Source organism: Canis aureus, chromosome 6 (assembly GCF_053574225.1).
Source record: "Canis aureus isolate CA01 chromosome 6, VMU_Caureus_v.1.0, whole genome shotgun sequence".
In the NCBI taxonomy this organism is placed as follows: domain Eukaryota; kingdom Metazoa; phylum Chordata; class Mammalia; order Carnivora; family Canidae; genus Canis; species Canis aureus.
In genome coordinates, this window is record NC_135616.1 from 26,627,520 (window position 1) to 26,641,022 (window position 13,503).

General features: G+C 38.2%; 1 protein-coding gene across 2 annotated transcripts in view; it reads left to right on the forward strand.

The window, feature by feature from the left end:
• Positions 1–13,503, forward strand: part of GALNT1 (polypeptide N-acetylgalactosaminyltransferase 1) — a 78,031-nt gene that overhangs the window by 16,182 nt on the left and 48,346 nt on the right. Inside the window, exon 3 of one of the 2 annotated variants that reach the window (XM_077900490.1) lies at positions 5,660–5,834. In XM_077900490.1, coding sequence (XP_077756616.1) covers positions 5,660–5,834 — 175 coding nt within the window. Of the gene's footprint in view, positions 1–5,659; positions 5,835–11,869; positions 11,994–13,503 lie in introns of those variants that run through there. The other variant, XM_077900491.1, reaches the window with a different exon arrangement.

The following is a 13,503-nucleotide window of genomic DNA, read 5'->3' on the forward strand; positions in this document are numbered from 1 at the left end:
AGTCGACTCACTGCTGAGCGCAGAGCCTGACATGGGGCTCAATCCCACTACCCCAAGATCTCGACCCAAGCTGAAATCAGGAGTTGGACGCTCAACCAACTGAGCAGCCCAGGTGCCCCATTGGTGAAGGTTTTTAAAGCTCTCATAATGCTGGGCAGTGTATTAAGTGCTACACAGCTCAACAAGAAAAGAAATAAGATACACAGCTCAACAAGAAAAAAAAATAAGACAAAATGCCTCCTTTTGGGGAATTCACAGTCCAATAGGAGAGAAAAAATAATAATAAAAACCTGATAGAATAAATAGCATTCTAGAGATGTGCATACGAGCAGAAAGGAAGGAACACGTGTGTGAGAGGGTGCAATAAGTAAAGAATACTCATGTTGAGGAGTATCGAGGTGAACAGGTGTTTGTTAGGTTTGATGAATAAGCAAGAGAAAGAAGCATGTGCGAGATGAACAAGTGAGAGAATAGAGTCGATGGAGAGAGAATGTGAGGCAAGAGCATGGATGAAACTTGGGAGGTTAGCAGAGGCCACGTCAGGAAGGCCTTTTACGGCATGCTAAGAGTTTTGGATTTCTTTATAGGCAGTGGCATGCCATTGAAGGCTTGTAAACAAGGGAGAAGGTAACCTGTTGAGAACCGGACTGGGAGAAGGTAACCTGATGAGAACCAGACTGGGAAAAGGTAACCTGATGAGAACCAGACTTTCAGAGGAAAGCTTTTGGTGGTCCTGTGGTTGAAGTACTGGAAGAGAAGGAGCAGCAGAGACTAGCTGTGAGGCTGTTGTGAGAGTTTAGAGAAATTCTTGGGGCCTACAGTAGAATGATACTGAAGTATGTAAACAGTGGAATTTACATAACATGAAGAGCCACTAAATGTAGGTGATAATAGAAGAAGAGTTTAAGATACCTCTCAGGTTTCCCTGTTTGATGAGTTGAGATAGAAAGAAGTCCCCCAGAGGTGGAGCAGCTTTGACAGATGGTGAAAAGATGAGCTTGGCTGGGAGTATTTGACTTGGAAGTGCTGGTAGAGATGTTCTGCAGAAAACAGTGGTCATGGTGCAGAATGTAGGTGGTAGTGTAAGCCGTGTCTGTGCTGAAGGCTGTACCAGGAGCACGCATAGATTTAGACAGATCCAATGTTGGAGAGCATCTTGGAGGTCAGTAAGGAAGAGAGGCTTCTCAGGAAGTCAGGTGGGAGGAGACGCCAGAGAGAGGGCAGTCACAAAAATTCAGGAGTATTGTTTGTCAGAGATTTTACCTCAGATAAAGATAAGGTGTTTCTGTATGTTTGGAAACGGGGTTTCTTCTGACCGTGGCAGGTGCCATTTCAGTGCCAGTGGATTTGATGTACTCATGAAGGAGTTGCGATATGTAGCTTATTCTTTTAGGAAGCTTCAACACAGGGGAAAAGAGATGGTGGTGCATGGGGCACCTGGCTGGCTCAAGTCAGTGGAGCATGTAACTCTTGATCTCATGGTTGTGAGTTTGAGGCCCACGTTGGGTAGAGATTACTTAAAAATAAAATCTTAACGAAAAGAAACAACAACAAAATAAGAAAAGGGGTAGTGCACCAGTTAAAGGAATGGAGGCAAAGTTGTACGTGTGCATGTGTTTTTATGTACCTCGAGGCGGAGGTTTAAAATATAAAGGACAAATGTAATAACCCGAAAGAGCAAATTCTTAGCAGGTAAGACAGTGTCGTATCAAAGCCATAAGAAAAGGATTGTACTTGAAGAAATTGCCAAGGTTAATACAGTTCTGAAAGCCACTGTGGCATGAACATCAAAGACAAGAAGTAGCCTTTATACAAAGTACGGAAGTACTATGTAAAGGAGCAGTGGTCCGAGAGTAGCAGTACAGAGCTGTGAGCCCTTATCAGGACGTCTTGAGAAAGAATGACCCATTCTCCCAGAAGAGGTTTGTGATGTTAGCAGGCTCCCAGGAGGGCAGGTTTGAGTTAAGTCTGGTGGAAGGGGCCTGTGTGTTGTGGAAAAAGACCATGAAAAGGCTTTTATAGTGGGGTGGGGATCTGGGTGTTCGGTGGGACGACTGAGAAGGAGGGAGGTGCGAGAGAAGGACTGAGCAGAGCAGTAAGCCCAAAGGTGAGATGGCAGTATGAAGGGAGAGGGAGTAGGGGGCTGGCAGTTCCAGATGGGGCTTTGAAACAGCGGGGTTAAGGAGTTGATGGGAAAGAAGGGGAAAATGGTGAGGAAGGGGGCAGCTAATGCTCACAAAGAACACCTTGAAAAATCTGCTCCCTGTGAGGTTTTGGTGCAATAGGAGCTGGGAGCTGTCTGTCCAGAGTGGCACAGCTCTGAAGTCTCAGAGCCCTGAAGTAAGCACCTTCTCAGCTCAGGTCTGGTGAGGGCTTGCAGCGGTGCCCCTGAGGAATGCACCCTGAAGCGACTGGGAGAGGACAGATGGCTGAGGACACCAGGGACATGGATATTCTTAGTGGATAAGCTGGGACACACAGGGACCAGAAGAGTGTAGGTTTCTTGATAGTACACATGAAGTCTCCGGGCTCTTCGGTTTTTATGGTATTTGGAAAACCAAAACAAAAGCAAAAGGCAAAAAAGCAAACAAACAAACAAACAAACAGATAAGACTCCAAAATACTGTTTCAGTATTATAAAGATATCCTTTCTGAACATTCTTTTAACTGTTTTCCAGTACCTGCTTGGTGAAATTTATCAAATTCTTATCTTTATACTGTGAATAAAGGGGTCCTATTTTTAAGCAGAATGGATTGATTATCCTTACCATAATGCTGAATCTCTTACAAGATTATCATTGATAATCCATTTTCTAGGATTTGCTTGTTACTTGCCTACTTCAGGTAATAGTGGGCCAGGCCAGTCTATGTGGTTACAGAGGTGTTGGTGGTTTTAGTTTGTTATGTTTTTCTGAGCAGTTCTGTCTCATAGTTTTATACTTGCATTTTATACCTGAGGCTATCTAAGAATAGCAATATTCTTCTCTTGCTATTAGATGGGGCTCCCCTTGAAAAACTGGGATAGTGGGGGTTGTGTCATGGGAATATTTTTGTTGCCCTTCTGCCTTCCAAATAACTTCATTCCTTCAATTTGTGGGTTTGGATTTTGTATAGAATATTCCGTATTTTTACAGATGCAGTTCAAATAAGAATTGATCTTTTATGCCAGAACTATACTCAATTTTCAGATCCTTAAAATGATGATTCAAATTTTCATATGTGTATGCTAGAATTATTTCAGTTGTTAAACTTCAGGAAGCCTTTTGATGATTAAAAACTTAAAAATAGTAAAGGCTTTTGGAAAATATTATAATTTTTTGCATGTTTATAGAGTTGTTTGTTGTTTTTTAAATAAATTTTATTTATTTATTCATGAGAGACACAGAGAGGCAGAGATATAGGCAGAGGGAGAAGCAGGCTCCCCAAGGGGAGCCCGGATGGGGGACTCCATCCCAGAACCCAGGATCATGACCTGAGCTGAAGGCAGATGCTCAACTACTGAGCCACCCACGTGCCCCTTTATAGAGTTTTATATACTAAACACATTACAAATAAATTGAACATAAAATTGCAGCAAGGATTGAAACTGAGAAGGATTTGAGGTAGCTTAGGGTTATCAGTGAGTTTTGTTACATAATTTTGGTGTGTTTTTCTTTCTTTTTTGGGGGGGGTTGAAAGAGGGAGAGAGCACATGTGTGCATGATGGAAGAGTAGGCAGAGGGAGAAAGAATTTTAAGCAGGCTCCATGTTCAGTAGGGAGTCTGCTTCTTCCCCTCCCTTTGCTCCTCCCCTGTACCCCACCTCAAATAAACAAATAAAAGCTCTAAAAAAAAAAAAAAACTTAATTGGCAAACATTAGGCAGGATTTATTTCTAAAAATGGTTTTACGTGAGTGTTCAATAATTTTAAAGTTATTTCCTAATATTTTAATGCCCTCCTAAAATCACAGTTCATTCTGAGAACCAGCACAAAATTATTTTAAACCATTTTCTTAATGGTTGTCTAAGATAGGTTTTTATAGTCTAGATATAGTTGTTGAAGACACAATAATTTCATATTCTATAGCCTTGGAGTTTGTAGGTTGTTTTGTACCACCATCTGAAACAACCATTTTATAAGTTAGCTTTACCCACTAGTGCTATTCTTGGGCAGATGAAGCCTGGCTGAAGAGTGATGGTTTGTCTACTGACTTGTTGTTTTTGTGCAGAGACTCTTTGGAGGTGCCTAAAAAAATAAACAATGGGAGAATAAAAATTTCAGCTTTAAGAATAAGTAATGTACAAAACAGGTGTTTTTATCTCATTATTGCCCTCACCTCATTCTCTACCCATGCCTTTTAGATGAGAAGTTTAACATGCTTTTTGCAAGTTTAATCTACCTGAGAACTTCTTTTTCTTGGAACACTTTTTAACATCTCAAAAGTGTAAAACAAGAAACAATATTTGGAAATTGCTGAATATTACTCTTTTTAAGTTAAAAATTTTTTTAAAGATTTTTGTTTATTTGTGTGAGAGAGTGCACACGTGCATGAGAGGTTTAAGGGCAAAGGGAAATGGAGAAGCAGACTCCCCGCTGAATAGGGAGTCCAGCGTGGGGCTCAGTACCAGGACCCTAAGATCATAACCTGAGCTGAAAGGAGATGCTTAACTGACTGAGCAACCCACGTGTCCCTGAAGATTACTTACTTTATTTATATATACATCAATAGATGACATTACTTTGGATTAGAATTAACTTTCATGATGCTCCACCTTGTTTAAAGTTTATTATAATGTTTATTATCAATTCTAGGATTTCATTTTGACTTATTTTGAATAGTATTTTTGCTGACACATTAATTCAGTACATAATTATAAAACTCCTTTAAGACATTTTGCTGGACTCCACAAAAGGTACACAAATGAATCAAACCTGAACTAAAAAGAGATCATAATCTAGTGGGGGACCCACAAGGCAGGTTAGCAGTCATTATAGGAGATAGCGATTGATTAGGATTGTAAGAGCCCTAGATAAAGTGAAGTGGCAGTCAAGAGTAGTAGATGATCACCACAGAGGGATTTGGAAAAGCTGCAGTCAAGAGAAGCTGTTTTAGCTGGCCTTAAAAGACACGTAGGTGTTTGGTGGTATTGCAGAAATAGGACTGAGGAGGTCCATGGGAGAGGACTTCTGTGAGCAAAAGTTTTCCTGCACCAATGCAGGAAAACATGAGACACGTATAAAGGAAAGTAGTGAGTTGCTATTTGATTGAAGGATTAAACACTAGAGTGGGGGTAGGGAGGGGCATATCTGTGAGGGCTGAGCAGGTAGTATGTTTGGAAAGTTAGGTTAAATTTCATATTAAAGAGTTAGACTCTAGGAGATCACAGGAATACCACAATTAAAATCATGCTTTAAAGAGGTCAATGTGGTAATGATATTTGAGATGGAAATGCCAAGGTTGTGCATGATTCAGGTAAGTAGTGTAGGGTGAGGAGGTCTTGAGTGAGGACACTGGTGTGAAAAAGGACAGGGTAGCCGCTAGGAGGTTTTTACAGACTAGGAGACAATGGGGTCAGAAATGGCTCTGGTTGTCAAGGCACAATTTAAACTCAAATGTTATTAAACAGAAAGAGTTATCAATTGCTATAAAATTAATGTTGAGTTTCCTCCGTATTCTTAGTTCTAGAGCCAGTACAAAAGCCTCATGAAGGTCCTGGAGAAATGGGGAAACCAGTTGTCATTCCTAAAGAGGATCAAGAAAAGATGAAAGAGATGTTTAAAATCAATCAGTTCAATTTAATGGCAAGTGAGATGATTGCACTCAACAGATCTTTACCAGATGTCAGGTTAGAAGGGTAAGTACCTAGTGTGGTCCTGATAGCATTGAATTTGAATGAAAAGTGTGTTCTGAATTCCCAATAAATTATACTTCAGTGTTAATTGTTCTTAAAGTGAATGGTATATCACTGAGTTACTACTTACCCCACTTAATTAAATACTGATAAAAAATACTATTGATCATTAGGCTATAAATTTTAGGCTTTGGAAAATAATGATTTATCTTAATAGATTAGTAGGGGATTTCAAACTTACCAAACAGTTCTAGAATTAGCTTTTTAAAAAAAGATCCTTTTAAGATGTTTGTAACTTAAAATAGTAATGTGTACAGTCATAGGTGTACAGATTACTGAATTTTTACATATACATATATAGCTAATTATCCAAATCAAGATATATGTGTTATATGAATGAATATTCCATAATATATTTACACATTGATAGACATTTGGGTTGTTTCCTCATTTTAACTATTACGAATAAAGGAGTTGTGACATTCTTGTGCATGTCTTCTGGAGGACTTTGGCTCTTGTTTCTATTTGGTATATATAGGGGAAAGGAATAGATTATACATTTATACAGTATTAGTAAGTGCTGCCAAACAGTTTTCAGGATGATTGTACCAATCATCATCATTGTACACTCCACTACCATTGTTAGAGGCCCAGTTGCTCCATGAGAAGAAGGTAACAAGGTATTGGCTAGAGAACAGCAGACCCTGTTAAAAGCAAAGGTGCTACACACAAAGCTCATGGAACAAGTGAACATACACATTTGGCTCCTGAGACCCTAGCCACCTTGACTTCTGTGGTTCCCATTCATGCCAGCAACCAGGCCATCCTTTTCCAGGCAAGAGATTAGAGTATCATTCTTGACAGAGTAGGACTAGATATAGAGGGGGGAAAAAACCTCACAGTAATCATCACTCTGAGCTAATAGCTTTTTGGTTCCCTTTCTTTTTATAACAAATGTGTAACTGAGGAGTACTAGACAATGACAAGAAACCTTCAAACATGGAAAATACAGTTCCTAAAAGAGAAAAATGCAACCTGGAGGACACAAAATTATTCAGGGAGAAGAAAACTTTAAAAAGAAATAATTAATAATCTCAGTGAAATAAAATCTATTACAACCATAAAACAAGAATAGGTAGGTACTATTCGAAGGATACACTAGGAGAACGAAAGAGTGTTGGGAGTTTAAAAAGCAAGCAAGAAAGAAAAGGACAAAACCCAGTGCAACTCAGCCACAACCTTGGAAGCAAAGGAGCAAAAAAATTCCAGAGGAAAACATTTTTCCAACCTAGAATTCTGTATCTGTCCAAATTTGTATTCGAAAGCATAGGTTAAAAACACATTTTTGGAAATGCAAAGTCTCATAACACTGAATTGCCACACATTCTTTCTTGGGGAATTACTGGGGATTATGCTCCACCAAATGAGGACCCAGACTCAGGAAAAGATGGATGCAGGATATGGAAGACAGGAGATTTGCCATAAAATGAATGTGGTGGGAATCCCTTGAGGATGGTGAAGGGAGGGCGCTGGATCAGAGTTGTTAGGCTGAGAGGCAACCATCCAGACAGAAGCAGGTCAGGACACGCACACCAGGAGAGACTTCAACAAGGTGGATGATGGTATAGCTGAATGCCTCTGGAGGAGGTTTAGATGATGGGGAGTTTGGAATGCAATTAATAAGTGCACAGAAAATCATAGCAAGGAAAACGTAATTCCAGGGAAAACTTGGCAAAGTTCAGAGAAAACAAAAGCAATTATAGTTTACTACACGGCACAGCTGTGAATGAGTCCTAAAAGGTAACCATTTAATATTGTGCATATAACAGTTAAACTGGGGGTGGGGGATAGAGAGTATCAGTGTTCATACAGCAGGTTGTTTGAGTGGTGGTCAGTCAAAAGAAGCTTCGTTGTAATCTTGGGTTTTCCCAAGCGGTTAACTCTACTGAACAATGTAAGAATTACTAAAGAAAGCTACACTCTTCAGAGAAGCCTGCAGTTGAAATTTTAATGGTGTCTTTGCTAAAAAGCCTTGATTGTTACTGTTCCTGGTAGAGTGTTTTTGTAACTGCAATAATTCCCCTGTGTACATTACTGTTCTTAATGCATCTTATTAAGCATTTATGTTTGGAACAGTGTTCAAATGATGTGATACACATGCTTGTACGCTGAATTTCGGGCTTGATGAGGACCACCTAGATTTAAAAGTCTCACTTTACACAACCTGCTAACACACATTCCTTGCCAACCATTTGGTCTCTGTGGGAATGGGCCACTTAAGAAGGTGTCACAAAGTCACTACTGTCACTGAGTAGCCTTTTTATACCGTCTTACTCCATCTCTGTGCCAGTAACTTTTAAAGTTTTTTGTTAGTTTAACTTTTATTATGGGGAATTTCAGATGTATACAAAAGGAGACAATAGTATAAGGAAACTGTATGTTCATCACCTTGCTTTAACAATGCCTGATAGTCTTTTTCTTATTTATACCCTTTTAATGTCCCCCCAACAATCTCTGTCTCCTGATATTTATACCTGTATGGGTCTGCTTCCTACATTGTACTAGGGTTGGTCTGTATGACCAGTAGAACACAGTATAGGTGATGGAATATTGCTTTCAGAATTAGGTTATAAAAAGTACACTGTGGTTTTGTTTTGTTTTTAAGATTTTATTTATTTGTTCATGAGAGACACAGAGACACAGGCAGAGGGAGAAGCAGGCTCCATGCAAGGAGCCCGTCACAGGCAGGACTCAATCCCGGGTCTCCAGGATCAGGCCCTGGGCGGAAGGTGGTGCTAAACCACTGAGCCACCTGGGCTGCCCTACACTGTGGTTTCTAATTTGGTTTTTAACTCTCACTTGAGTCATTAGCTCCAGAATTAGCCAGCTGACTTGATAGTGGCAGCCCTGTGGGAACACACATGGTTTGTGGCCCTTTGTGAATAACCAGCTAAATGCGATTAGAAGCACGTTGTCCAGTTCCAGGCAAAGGTGTACCATTTGTAAATAATTTCAATATGTATCTCTGAAAGATAAAGACTCATGTAGGAAAGAGGTCATGATACCACTTTATACTTGTTATTACCATAATATTTTCAAAGCTTATCTGTGGTGTACTGTATTCCCTTCTCTGGTTGAACAGTATTCCATTGAGCAGATTTACCATACTTTGTGTGTTTATCAGTTGATGGACATGTAGGTGGTTTGCACATCTTAGCTATTATGAAATACTTGTATGAATATGCACATGTTTTTGCATAGACTTTTTAAAAATTATCTTGGGTATATACTTAGGAGTTGATTTATTGAGTCATATGATAATTCCAGGTTTAACATTTTGAGGAAACACCAACTCCCCCCACCCCTCCCAAGACCAGACAGAGTGTCTTATCTTATATCTTTCCTCAGCCTGCATTTTGCAGACTGCATCACTCTGATGTCATTGACTATTCCTGTGTCCCTCCCTTTGCTGCAGATTGGTAGGTTAAAGGCATGTTGTACCAGTATCCTTCAAGTCAGCTAAATTGTGTGATTGTGGTACTAAAGGTGCACAATCTAGTTAGTCATGTGCTGTATCACTGTTGGAAAGGTCTCTTGTATGTCTTATCTGCCTGTTTTTCCTTTTTGGAATGCCCATTAGCCAGGCTTTGGGCATTGAATTGATTCTCTTAGTTTCTTATATTTTTGTCTTTTTTTGTCTTTTTTCTCTTCCAGGGAAAAATTCTAGACTGTCTTTGAGCTATTCTCCCTCTGCCCCCTCCCCATTCGCACATGCGTGCTCTCTTGCTCTCTCTCTCATAAATAAATAAAATCCTTAAAAAAAATTAAAAGTGAAAACATGTTTAAAATATTTGTCGTTAGGGATGCCCGGGTGGCTCAGCGGTTGGGCACCTGCCTTTGGCTCAGGGTGTGATCCTGGAGACCTGGGATCAAGTACCATGTCGGGCTCCCTGCATGGAGCCTGCTTCTCTCTGCCTATGTCTCTGCCTCTCTCTCTCTCTCTCTCTCTCTCTGTGTCTCTCATGAATAAATAAATAAAATAAAATAAACTTTAAAATACTTTAAGTATTTTTCATTGTCTATTTCCATCTTTTATTAGGATCTCTCAGAAATTTTATTTTTTTGGAAAAACTAACCTTCTCTTTTCTGAACTATTATTTTTAAAAATAAAATGATGTAAACGTTCAGTAAGCTATAGGAAATAACAGACTTTTTGTACCAACCACCAGCCTTATTGACTCTTAAGCTGCTATATTTCCTTCCTTCCTTCCTTCCTTCCTTCCTTCCTTCCTTCCTTCCTTCCTTCCTTCCTTCCACAATAGAACTTTATGGCTACAGTAGAATCCCTTTGTATACTCCTCCCAGTTTCATTCTACTTCTATCTAACCATCGTGGTTTTTCCATTTACCATTACTGTTTATATTTTAAAAGTACTTCTTCATGTCTATGTACATAAGTATTTTATAGTTTCATATTTTTAACTTAACAAATAGTATAGTATATGAACATTTCCTTTTGCAACTTTTTAAAAAATACTTATTTATTTCATGAGACACACAAAGAGAAAGAGAGGCAGAGACACAGGCAGAGGGAGAAGCAGGCTCCATGCAGAGGGAGACTGACATGGGACTCGATCCAAGGTCTCCAGGATCAGGCCCTGGGCTGAAGGTGGTGCTAAACTGCTGAGCCACCCGGGCTGCCCCTCCTTCTGCAACTTTTTAAGGGTTGTTTTTGCTCAAGCATTGATTTTGAGATTTATCCGTGTCAGTACATATAGTTCTGGATTATTCATTTTAACTGCTTTGTAGAAGTCTATTGTATGCATATGCCATAATTTATCTATTCTTTTACTTTATATATATTTTACATTTACAGTGTCTCTGTAAACATCCTTTTACATGTATTCTCTCCTATAGATGTTAACAGTTTTCTCTAGAACAGTGCTTTTCAAATTACAGTTCATGACCCTTTACTCACTAATGGATCATAAAATCAGTTTAGTGAATACCTGTTATTTTAATTAGTGAAATAGAAGATATCAGAGTGTGTTTCATGTAGTAAAAGTATTTTTTTTTCATTAATCATTGTTTCAGGATGTATGTACTCGATTAACATAAAATGTACTTGTTACTGTAGGTTATGGTCAAAAGTGTTTGACAGTAAGAAGTGAAATTATTGTGCTGAGAGTTACGCACTTTTTTATTAAACTCGATTTAAAAAAAAATTATTCCCATGCTAGTTTTACCAATTTACATTTTCCAGCTACAGAGAATTCATGCAGAGGCTAATCCTGGCATGGACTAGGCTAGTATAGGTGAAGAAGTCTTAAAATTCTGATTCCATTTTCAAGATAGAACCTATCAGAATACTAATGGATTGGATATGGAGTAAGAGAAAAGGAGGAATAAGGATTTAGACCTGAGCAGCCTTCTATACTTGCCAAGATAGAAAAAAAGAGAACAATAGAAATATGAGGATAGAAAACAATTAGCATATATTTATAAAAGGCTGGAGTTCAGGTGAGATGTTGAAACTGGAGCTATGAATTTGAACAAGTGAATTTAAAGGCATGGGTTGGTTGAAATAGCCTTCTTCTGAGTGGATGAGATGAAAAAGAGGTTAGGTTAGGTGATTAACATTTCAGCTTTTGAAGAGTGAGAAGAAAAGGAAGATAGAGCAAAAGTGTTAGAAAATATGAGGTATGAGGGGAAAAGTACATGGAAGTCAAGCAAATGTTTTAAGGAGCAAGTGGGCCACTCTGTTACATGCTGCTGAGACAAAAAACGAAGTCTGTAAATTGACCAGTGGGTTTCGATGTATACAGGCTGTTGGAACTTACATAAAATTGTTTCTGTGGAGTGATAGGAATAAATCCTGATTTAAAAGATTGAGGAAGTCTTCTAGTTTCAGTAATGGTGGCCTCAGTGATTTAGGTCAGCTCTTCAGTTGAGGACAATTAGAAAGATTATCTATCTATCTATCTATCTATCTATCTATCTATCTATCTATCTAGTTTGCTTGAAAACATCCAGAGGGTAGAAGGCAGTGAAGAATTATGAAACCTAAATATGAAGAATTATGAAGCCTAAATATGGGAGAAGATGAAAACTCAGAGAAATTAGCCTGGAACTTTTACCTTGATGCTTCTGCTGAATCCAGAAGGTGTGTGCCTAAATAGTACTTTTGATACAGCCTTTTGGTGCTGGGGCATGAAACTTGGAGTCCAGAGCCTCTCAAATGTGTATGTGTATGTGGTGGGGGAGAGTGAGATAGCCCTTTCTGCATGCTTTAGTTTTAGGTTCCTAGACATAAGATGAAATTGAAGTAGATTAGCCCTGGTGGTGACTGAAGCCCAAGTTTAAACCATCTTAACCCAGAAAATTGAATTAACTGGTGCCACTGGATCCCCATACATTCAAATGTAAATCCTCTCTGAAGAAAGCTATCAGGCCAGTAAATTTTTAGATGATATTTCATAAACAATGTCTGGCTTATGACACCTGAGGAAACAAGGCAACATGAAAGAAAACAAAACAATAGACAATGGAAATAAACCCAGAAGGACTCCAGGTAATGGACTTATCAGACACAAACTTTAAAATGATTGTACATAATATTCATATGTTCAAGGAGATTTAAAAACAGAATTGGGAATTGCAGCATGAGAACAAGAAACCATTATAAAATAACCAAGTGAAAATTCTGGAACTGGAAAAGTAAAATAATAAAAAATAAAGACCTGACAGGTTTGGCAGTAGATTGATGTAGTGAAAATTAATTGTATTTTTATATCAGTTTTCTAACAAAAGGTGGACAGTAATTTTTTTTTAAAATACCACTTAAAATGTAATCAAAATATCAAGTACCAGAAATTCTCTTCAGAGAAAATTCTGGAATGTTACTGAGAGAAATTAAAGATCTAAATAATCAAGAATGCCCATCTTTATGGATGGACAACTCAGTATTATAATATTTTGGGTTTCTCCAAATTGATCTATAGATTCATTGTTTCATAAGATCAGCATGATCTTGAAATGAAAATCTGACAAGGACAAGAAAGGAATATTACAGACCAATCTCATTGATAAGCATAGATCTAGAATTCTAAATAAAATGTCAGCTGAATCCAGCAATATGTAATGTTAATAACATATAAAAAACCAAATTGATTTATGTCAGCACACTAGGTTGATTTAATATTTTAAAATCATTTAAAGTCTCCACATTAACAGGAGTAAAGGAGATAAGCTCTGTTATTTCAGTCGATATAGAAAAAGGATTTGATAAAAATTTGTCTTTGGTTAGGACAAAAATTCTAGGGAACTGGGAATGAAAGGGAACCTCCTTAATCTGATAAAATTTATCTGCCAAAACCAAAATGAAACAAAGCCTCTCAGGTTTAATAGTTATTTTGAAAATGTTCCTTTGAGATCTGGAACATGACACAGATGCCCATTATCACTTCTATTCACTGTGGTGCTGTTGGTTTTAGTCAGAGTAAGAAGGGCAAGCAAGAGAAATAATAGTTATATGTGCTGGGAAGGAAGAATTAAAATTTAATATTTGCAATTGATGTTGCAAATAATTGCATAATTTTTGTGTGTATTACAGATACTAATATGAAGGCAAAGCAATAAAGTTCCTAGCATATCACATAGAATTTATTATGATC